Source organism: Echinops telfairi, unplaced genomic scaffold, assembly GCF_000313985.2.
Source record: "Echinops telfairi isolate 266 unplaced genomic scaffold, ASM31398v2 ScPeMD7_7422;HRSCAF=8460, whole genome shotgun sequence".
Taxonomy (NCBI): domain Eukaryota; kingdom Metazoa; phylum Chordata; class Mammalia; order Afrosoricida; family Tenrecidae; genus Echinops; species Echinops telfairi.
The window spans coordinates 1,982,397-1,992,174 of record NW_022111322.1 but is presented as its reverse complement, the minus strand read 5'-3'; the positions used below and the strand labels follow the sequence as shown (position 1 = coordinate 1,992,174).

Below are 9,778 nucleotides of genomic sequence, written 5' to 3'. Positions count from 1 at the left end.
CCGGTTTCTAACTGCAAGATGGGTGGTTCAAACCCAGCAGCTGCTCCACCAAGGACGGTGAAGCTATCTGCTCTGGTGAAAATGTACAGCCTCGGAAACTCTTCGTACGATCTCTCTAAGTCAAAATCGAGTTGATGGCAGCAGGTGGTCATGACAGACTTTGTGATCTTGTTCTGCTGATAGAGTAGAAACTGGGGGCGTGGGGGGGTGGAAATTACTTGAAGCACATCACAGCCCCATTTTCATCAGTGAATGCAAGGGAGGTGCAATTGTCATTTTCATGGAGTGACATAATGTGTGAAGTAAAAGATCTATGCACTTGACTTGTACTGGGGGCTGATATCCTGGCAGTTATTTAAAAGATGAGATCAGATAGTTGGACAGGGGCACAATTTCAGTGCTCACCAGGGACACCAGATATGCCTCTGGATGTCTGTGTTCCTTGTTAAATATCTGTTCCTGTCTCCTCCTTCGAAAGAAGCATGGTGTAACTGAGAACTATAACTTCCAGTGGGTCCTTGGAAATCCCCCAGGCCCAAAGGAGGAGAAGCAAACCGCATAAGAACGTGCTGACGTTTTTTGTTGTTAGGTGCCAGGGAGTCTGTACCAACCATAGGGACCCTGTGCGCAACAGACGGAAACACTGTCCACTCTCTCCCATCCTCACAACTGTCCCATTGTTGCAGCCACTGTGTCCATCCATCTCCTAGTGGGTCTTCCTCTTTCTTCCTGCCCCCTTTACTTTACCAGGATGATGTCCCTCCCCAGCGACTGGTCTCTCCTGACAGCGTGTCTAAGTACATATGAGGAAGCCCCTTCATCCCTGCCTCTAAGGAGCACTCTGATTGCTCTTCCCAAACAGATTGATTTGTCTTGTTAGCAGTCCACAATTCCAACGTAACAATTCGGTCTTCCTTACTCAAATGCCTAACTTTCACACGCATATGAGACCATTGAAAATATCATGGCTTGGGTCGGGCGCACCTTAAGTTCCCAAAGTAATATCTTTGCTTTTCAATACAAGCAAAGACCTAAAGAGGTCTTGTGCAGCAGATTTACCTAATGCAATGCGTCTTTTGATCTCTTGCCTGCTGCCTCCGTGAGCATTAATTGTGCGCCCACGCAAGACAGAAAACCTTGACAACTTCAATCTTTTCTCCATTTATCATGATGTTACCTATTGATGCCGTTGCGGTCTTCTTTACATTGAGTTGTAAACCGTATTGGAAGCTACAATCTTTGGTCTTCATCAGTAAGCGCTGCGAGTACTTCTACCCACTCCCCCAGCCCCACCCGTTGCAGCGAGCCCTGTTGGGTCATCTGCATATCGCCGGTTGTTAATGAGCCTTCCTCCAATCCTGATGCCGCATTCTTAAGAACTACAACTCCCGAAAGACCCTGCTTCCTGCGCTTGCGCAGAAGGCAGGGAGGGCTCTGCGCCACGTCGCTCTAAGGCGACGGAGAGCACACTCTGCGGACCGAGACTCCGATGCTCATGGCTTCCGCCGGCCCGCAGCGGGTTCGGGAGGGCGGCGGTGCGGGGGGCGCTTTCCAGCCCTACCTGGACTCCTTGCGCCAGGAGCTGCAGGGGACAGACCCGACGCTGCTGTCCGTAGGGCTGGCGCTTGTCGTGGTCCTGCTGACGCTGGGTAAGGGGCCGGGCGGCGAGGGCAGGTGTGGGGTGGTCGCGGGCCGCACTCGGGCCGCCGGGGTTGGCCTGGGAGGGAGGGGAACCCCCTACGGGGGTCCCCGATCACACCGTCAGCTGTCGTGGTGCCGACGGTCGTCCGAGTGCCCTCCTGGAGATTGGGGCGTTTGGGGGAGACCGTGTTAGTTCCCCGCTCCAGCCGCACGCGCGGCCTCCGGAGGATCGGGCCGTCATGGCGGCGGGGGGTCCCCTGTGCGCCCGCAGTGTTATGGAAGCTGATCCGGAGCCGAAGGAGCAGTCAGAGAGCCGTGCTCCTCGTTGGCCTCTGTGACTCGGGGAAAACGTTGCTCTTTGTCAGGGTAAGTGTTGATTTAAACTTTAAAACGAACGTTGTATGCGCACGTCTTAAATGTTACAGGAATCTGGGGGCATCCCAGGGTTTCTAGGAACTCAGGCTAAATAAGACATTGATGCCAGCCAAGAAGAGAGTTAATTCTGGACACACGTGGGAGGATAAAAAGACGCTTGGGAAAATCTGTCAGCTGGACTTTGTCGGTCACGGCTATGTTTTCCACACTTGTCGGATGCAAACCTTCAGTCCTTATTATATGTAAGGCTTTTCAGTAGTTCCATCCTGTGGCTAACGATTCCGAACAGCTGAAGAAACAACAGCCAGGGACCCGTTCATAGTTTATGATTATGTGTGTAGCAAACGCCTCCGGAAGCTTGTAAAGGAAAAAACAAAGGGGGTGGTGGTGGTGGTGTTTTAAAGCAGCGGTTCTTAACTGTAGGTTGAGGCCCTTTCACAGGGGTCGCCTAATACAACCTGCATATCAGATATTCATTTACATTACGATTCATAGCAGCAGCAAATGTGCTGTTATGAAGTAGCAATGAAAATAATTTTATGGCTGGGGGTCACCACAGCATGAGGAACTGTATGAAAGGGTCGAGGCATTAGAAAGGTTGAGAACCACTGGAGAGTTTTTACGTTAACATTTGAGCAGTCTTTTCACTAATGTGTATTTTTATTTTTTTGAGAGCTTAAATTTCCTCCCAGGAAAACAATGTCTAATCATTCCCTCCCTCCCAATTTTTGATGGGTAAACATGTTTAAGGAAGGCCCATAGATTTGGCCACTAACTGTAGCTTAAAATTTGTGCATTATTTCCCCCCTCATTGTGAGAGAGGAAAATGAAAATTTGCAATTAATTAGATTGCAGTTTTTAGAAAAACCCACCAAACCAATATGGCCCTTTTATTCATTTATTTGATTCTAGACCTGGGAGAGCTAGAGCAATAGGTTTGATGATAATGTATTTACTCTGATCTCTTATCTCAATTTTTTACAGTTGTTAACCGGCCTTTACAGAGATACTCAGACATCCATCACTTACAGCTCTGCTGTCTACAGAGTCAACAATAACAGGGTAAAGGGGGATGGTGGTGGTGGTTGGGGTGTTTATAATCTTGACAGTGTTACTTTACTGTGGCCAGGAAGTATGTCCCCGAGATGAATGAACCTGAGGATGCTGGTACCATTTGTAACTTGTTTTGATGGAGAAGTGTAGTCTAGGTACAAACATGTGCTACAGATTTAAGGAGGCATACCTCCACTATGTCACACCGTACAAGCTGATGCTATATTAGCTTTTATTCTTTTTTATTGCTATGCCTTTCCAGCTTTACCCTGAGTTTTTAAGGGTGGGCATTAAGCTTTTGCTTCTTGTTTTAAATGAAGTAATGCATGGACCTGGAGCACAAACTCAGAGGTTCAAAGGTGAAAAGTCATTTTGCCTTCAGGCTCCCCTTTTAGAAGCAGTAACTGTTGCCATTTTTGTGTGTATCCTCTTGATATTCTAGGCCTGTACAAACATAGATGTAGCTATTTCCTTTCATTTTTTTTTAAACACTGCTCTGCCCCTCTTTTAGATTTTATTTAACAACATAGGAGTTACAAATTGGGGTTTTCCTCACATGGGTACTAGCTGCCTAGTCCTATACAATTTTTACTTAATCAGAGCCCAAATAGTAGCCATTTAATATAGTTTCGTTTGTTGTTATTCTTGTGCTTTTCAAACGGTGCTGAATTTCATATCTTCAAGAGTATATATGACTGTATTTCAGAAATACAAAGAGTCATGGACGTTTTCTGTGCATATCTGGCTCTAGAATGTAGACGGCATCTGCCAAGCTGTTAATACTATTGAATAAATAGTTGGCTCATGAGGGCTGCGTGGATGGCTAAGTGGATGGGTTAAAATGATATTCCTGACCATCCCTCTTTGCCTTGGGTGCCCCTGCCCCCTCCCTAGGACCTCCAGAATGAAACACTGTGAGCAAAGCTAAAGGGACCGCCTTTGAAATGTCGTTGAGGAGACGTTTGCCTCCTCCAGCGATGGCAATCTCTGGCCTAGTCCTGTTTGTAAACGCCACCGGAGTTTGACTTTGAAATTTCAAGTCAGGAGATGACTAATTCAGGGGTACTGGTGTCTCGAGTTGTTAATGGGTTTTTCCAGAGTGCATGTTAGACCCATGCTTTTCAGTACAGGAGCTGCTAGGCCCATGGGGGTACTGAGTACCCGAAGTATGGCTGGGCTGAAATGTGCTGTGTAGAATATATGCCAGATCTTGAAGATTTAGGCAGAAAAGAGAATGTAGCATATATTCTTAAAGCCTTATTTTGTTTTTTATTACATGTTGAAATGCTACCATTTCAGCTGTATTGGATGAAATAAATATTTTTTAATATGCCTACTAGAAATTCAATATTACATATGTGGCTGGCACTGTATCTGTTGGACAGTGCTGCTGTGCAGCATTCAGTGGTGACTCTTACCTTCTGTCCTCATGCCTCCCGCCCCCTGGGTTTTAGGCTCAGTCTCTCTCTCGATAGTAGTGCATACTCTGGATTGTTCCTGGGTGTTAGTAGTGCATACTCTGGATTGCTCTTGGGGTGCGGGTTAGTGGTGACTGAAGTGCAGCAGTCGTTCACAGCCCGGGACCCTTGGACACTCACCAGTACATAAAACAAAGAGGCTAATTAGATATTGTTCATTTATGCATAACAGGGCTGCACGGGCTGTGGAAAGGTCATTTTGAATTCAGCTGGGACAGTGTGGCATCTGCATAGGCCGGCTCCTGCTGAGCAGTGGCTCTGCTTGCCTGTGGACAAAGTGGACCATCAGTGGGTCTGACAGATGCCCCAGCGGCACATCTGAGAGTCTTGTGAGCACAGAGGCATCCAAGGAGGGGAAGGCTGGAGATATAGGCCCTCGGGGCTCAGTGGGAGCCAGGGGCTTGTGTCAGAGAGTCACAGCCTCTCTCTGTTTTAGTGATTACAGCCCAGATCAAGAATTGACATAAACGTGTGAAACAAATAGATAGTGTATCTGCTGGATGAGTACTTTAGGATTAAAGGGGGAAATGATCAAAAGGGGTTTTGTTACTCTAGCCCAGGGGTCCTCAAACTTTTTAAACGGGGCCAGTTCACTGTCCCTCAGACCCGTTGGAGGGCCGGACTGTAGTTTTTAAAAAAAACTATGAACAAATTTCTATGCGCACTGCACATATCTTATTTTGAAGTGAAACACCAAATGGGACAAAAACACCCGGTGGGCCGGATAAATGTCCTCGGGCGGACCACGTGTGACCCGCGGGCTGTAGTTTGAGGACGCCCGCTCTAGAAGATGGCCAGGTCAGCTGCTCAGAGGAGGGTGCCGCTGTAGAGTTACAGTCTCAGCAGCACACAAGCAGTTCTCCTCTGTCCTCCAGGGTCCCTGTGAGTCGGCAGGGGATTCTTGCGCTGGGGTCATGCTGTATGACCAGTGTTGGGTTCTGAAATGACACGTGTAGCGTGAGTCCACTTCCTTGGGCTCTGGTGTTTGATCATGCTGATGAGGGGCTGGCACCTTCTAGAGGGCTCACGCTCCCGACTCCTCGAGTCATGGTCAGGTTGCTTCCAGACCCTCAGAACACGTTCAAATGTGTGTGTAATTCTACATGGCAATCATCTCCCTCCTGGTACTAGAAACCCTGCTAAAGCAGGGACCACAGGTGCTCTTGTTCCCGGCCACATGTCTACTCAAGTAATCAAAGATGTCCAGTGAACTTCTGTTTGCGTCCTTAGTTACACACCAGTCTGCTACGTGAAATCTGCTCTGTATGTCATTGTTGTGAACATAGGCCTCACGTCAAACATTAATGTTGTTTTCACCGTCCTCAGGGTAACAGCCTGACCTTGATTGACCTCCCTGGCAACGAGAGATTGCGACTGCAGTTTTTAGAGCGATTTAAGGCTTCAGCCAGGTATGTGGGAGAGGTGAAACGGGTCTGCCTGAAGTCGCTGTGGGGGCACCCTGAGTGAGCACGGGCCTGAGGTGACGGGCTGCTTCGGGTCGTGCGGCCAGGTGTTGGGATGCTTGTTCTTCTCTGACTTGATGAGAGCCACCAAGTTGGTGTGAGGTGGGAGCTCACTGCAGTTTTGATTGCATTTCTTGACCATTTTTCATTTGTCTATGGGTCACTTCTGTGTAATCTTTGGAGTAATATCTACTAAGATCCTTTGCCCGTTTAAAAAAATTGGGTTGTCTCTAGTTATTGAATTCTGAGAATTCTTTATACATGTGACATATAAGTTCTTTGTCAAATATATTTTTTACAAATTAAAAAAAAGGTATTTGCAAAATGTAAACTCTTATTACTGATGTTTTAAAAATTTACATTTGTTCTGAGGAAAAATTTTTTTTTTAATTTTTTTATTAGGGGCTCATACAACTCTTATCCCAATCCATACCTACATCAATTGTGTCAAGCACATTTGTACATTCATTGCCCTCATCATTCTCAAAACATTTCCTCTCCATTTAAGCCCCTAGCATCAGGTCCTCATTTTTCCCCTTCCTCCCCGCTCCCCCCTCCCTCATGAACCCTAGATAATTTACAAATTATTATTTTGTCATAGCTTGCCCTGTCCGATGTCTCCCCTCACCCCCTCTACCGTTGTCCGTCCCCCAGGGAGGAGATCACATGTAGAGCCTTGTAATTGGTTCCCCCTTTCCAACCCACCCTCCACCTACCCTCCGACCACCCTCCCGGTATCGCCACTCTCACCACTGGCCCTGAGGGATCAGCTGCCCTGGATTCCCTGTGTTTCCAGTTCCTGTCTGTACCAGTGTACAGATCCTCTGGTCTAGCCAGATTTGTAAGGTAGGATTGGGATCATGATAGTATGTGTATGGGAGGGAGCATTTAGGAACTAGAGGAAAGTTGTGTGTTTTATCATTGCTACACTGCACCCTGCCTGGCTCTCTGAGGACAAATTTAGTGATGTATATATGCTATTAAAATCTTGAAAAAGAATTTTAAAGTTAAGAGGGATCTTAGAAGTTATTAAAATCCAACGTTATATACAAGTCTATTCTTAAATTACTAAAATCAAAATCTCAAGAGGGTAAGAATAAGATTTTTTTAAATCACTTTATTGGGGACTTTTACAGCTCTTTTAATAATTCATACATCCATTGTGTCAAGCACATTTGTACATATGTTGCCATCATCATTCTCAAAACATTTTCTTTTTACTTGAGCCCTTGGTATCAGCTCCTCTTTTTTTTCCTCCCTCACTCATTGTGTTAGACAGGGTTCTCTAGAGAGATAAAACCAGATTGCTACTCTCTCACTCATGAACCCAAAATAATTTAGCAATTACTATTATTTTCATATTTTACACCGACCACTGTCTCCCTTCACCCACATTTTTGTTGTTCATCCCTGGGGTGGGGGTAGGGGGGAATGTGGTTATATGTCCATCATTGTGATCTGTTCCCCCTTCTCCCCCCACCTTACCCTTACTCTCATGGTATCACTACTCTCATTATTGGTCCTGAGGGCTTTATCTATCCTGGATTCCGTGTGTCGAGCGCTCTTATCCGTACTAGTGTACATGCTCTGGTCTAGTTTGATTTGTAAGGCAGAACTGAGGTCATGATAGTAGGGGGGAGGAAGCATTAAATAACTAGAGGAATGTTGTATGTTTCGTCGGTGCTATACTGTACCCTGGCTGGCTCGTCCCTTCCTTGTGACCCTTCTTTGAGGGGATGTCCAACTGTCTACAGATGGGCTTTGGGTCTCCACTCCACCCCCCAACCCCCTTATTTGCATCAGTATGATTGTTTGTTGTGTTCTGGGTCTTCTGATGAAGAATTAGATTTTTGCATTTCTTTTAATATTCCTTCTCAGTTCTTAAACTTCTTATCTATGGTTTAAGATTTCTTCTTGTTAGCTCTCTTAAAACTGATAAAAACTGAAGGTGAATATTAGTTTGCCACACTTTAAATGGCAGTGCTTCTTATAGTTGATGGTGTCCTAGTTTAATTGGCAGTATTTTTGCTTTGTTAGCGGCACCAGACATAATCCTGTATCTTAGGTAGTGGCATCTTAAGCTTGATGGCATGTATGTCGTTCTTCCCTCTGTGTAGCGGTTAAACACTGGGCTGCTAACTGCAAGGTCAGCCTTTCAAAACCACCCGCTGCTCGGTAGGAGAAAGACAGGCTTTGCACTCCAGTAAAGATTTGCAGAAAAGTTCACAAGAGCCAAATTATGATCTTGAATATATCCCAACTGAAGACTAGATTTGATGCATTAGAGACTCATGACAGAAGACCGGATGAGCTGTGGGATGACATCAAGAACATCTTACGTGAAGAAAGAAAGGGTCATCAGAAAGACAGAAAAGATCAACATCGAAGTCAGATGAGACAGAAACTGGTTCTTCATTGTCGAGTAGCTAAGGCAAATGGAAGATATGGTGAAGTCAGAGTTGAATAGAAAATTTCAAAGGGCAGCTCAAGAGAGCAAGGTAAAATTTATAACGAAATGTGCAAAAAGATAGAGTTAGAAAAACCCAAAAGGAAGAACCTGCTTAGCCTCTCTTAAACTGAAAGAACTCAAGAGAAAATGTAAGCCTCGAATTACAATATTGAAAGATTATGTGGGGAAAATATTGAGTGATCCAGGGCAGGAAGCATCAAAAGAAGGTGGGAAGGATACCCAGACTCGCTGTACCAAGAAGAATTAGTCCATATTCAGCTGTTTCAGGAGGTGGCACATGAGGAAGAACCAACGGTGCTGAGGAAGACGTTCCAGTTGCAGTGAAAGCATCAGCCAAAAGCAAGGCTCCAAGAATTGATGGAATACTAATTGAAATGTTTCAACAGGCTGATAAAAGCGCTGGAAGCAATCACTTAGGCCAAGAGAATTCGAAGGCAGCTACTTTGCTAGCTGACTGGAGGAGATTCATGTTTGTACCCATTCCATAGGAAGGGGACCCACAATGCGCAAATTATCAAGCAATATCATTGACAGCACATGCAAGTAAAATGTTACTGAAGATCATCAAACAGCAGTTGCCACAGGACATTGACATGGAGCTGCCAGAGGTTCACACTGGACTCAGAAGAAGACATGGAACAAGGGATAGCATTGCTGCTATTAGAGGGATCTTGGCTCAAAGCAGAAAATACCAGAACGATGTTTACTTGGGTTTCATTGACTATGCCAAGGCATTCGACTGTGTGGATCCTAAGAAACTCTTGACTAACCTTGAGAAGAATGGGAATTGCAGAGCACTTCATTGTGCTCATGTGGAATCGGTACTTGGATCAAGAGGCATTTGTTCAAACAGTAAAAGGAATACTGCATGGCTTAAAATCAGGAAGGGTGTGCATCAGGGTTGTATCCTCTCACCGTACTTATTCAGTCTGTGTGCTGGGCAAACCATGAGAGAAGCTGCGTGAAGAGGAATGTGGCATCGGGGTTGGAAGAAGGCTTATTAACAGCCTATGATGGGCGGATGACACAGCTTTGCTTGCTGAAAGTGAGGAGGACTTGCACTTGCGTATGGAGATCAAGGATTGCAGCCTTCAGTATGGATTACACCTCAATGTAAAAAGAACCAAAAACATTACATCGAGACCAATATGTTACAATAAGTGGAGAAAAGTTGTCAAAGATTTTATCTTGCTTGGATCCACAAGCAGTAGTTGAGAGATCAAAAGACACATTGCATTAGGTACATTTGCACACGAGCTCTTTAAAGTATTGAAAAGCAAGGAGCCAAAGAGGTTGTT

At 45.5% G+C, this 9,778-nt stretch overlaps 1 protein-coding gene across 1 annotated transcript in view; it reads left to right on the top strand.

Annotated features, from left to right (window-relative positions):
* Window positions 1-1,472: 1,472 nt before the first annotated feature.
* SRPRB (SRP receptor subunit beta) overlaps window positions 1,473-9,778 on the top strand; it is a 15,638-nt gene continuing 7,332 nt past the window's right edge. Inside the window, exons 1-4 of the mRNA XM_004715985.2 lie at window positions 1,473-1,649; window positions 1,913-2,007; window positions 3,001-3,078; window positions 5,874-5,956. Of these exons, the coding sequence (XP_004716042.2) occupies window positions 1,490-1,649; window positions 1,913-2,007; window positions 3,001-3,078; window positions 5,874-5,956 (416 nt within the window). The 5' untranslated portion in view covers window positions 1,473-1,489. The remainder of the gene's footprint in view (window positions 1,650-1,912; window positions 2,008-3,000; window positions 3,079-5,873; window positions 5,957-9,778) is intronic.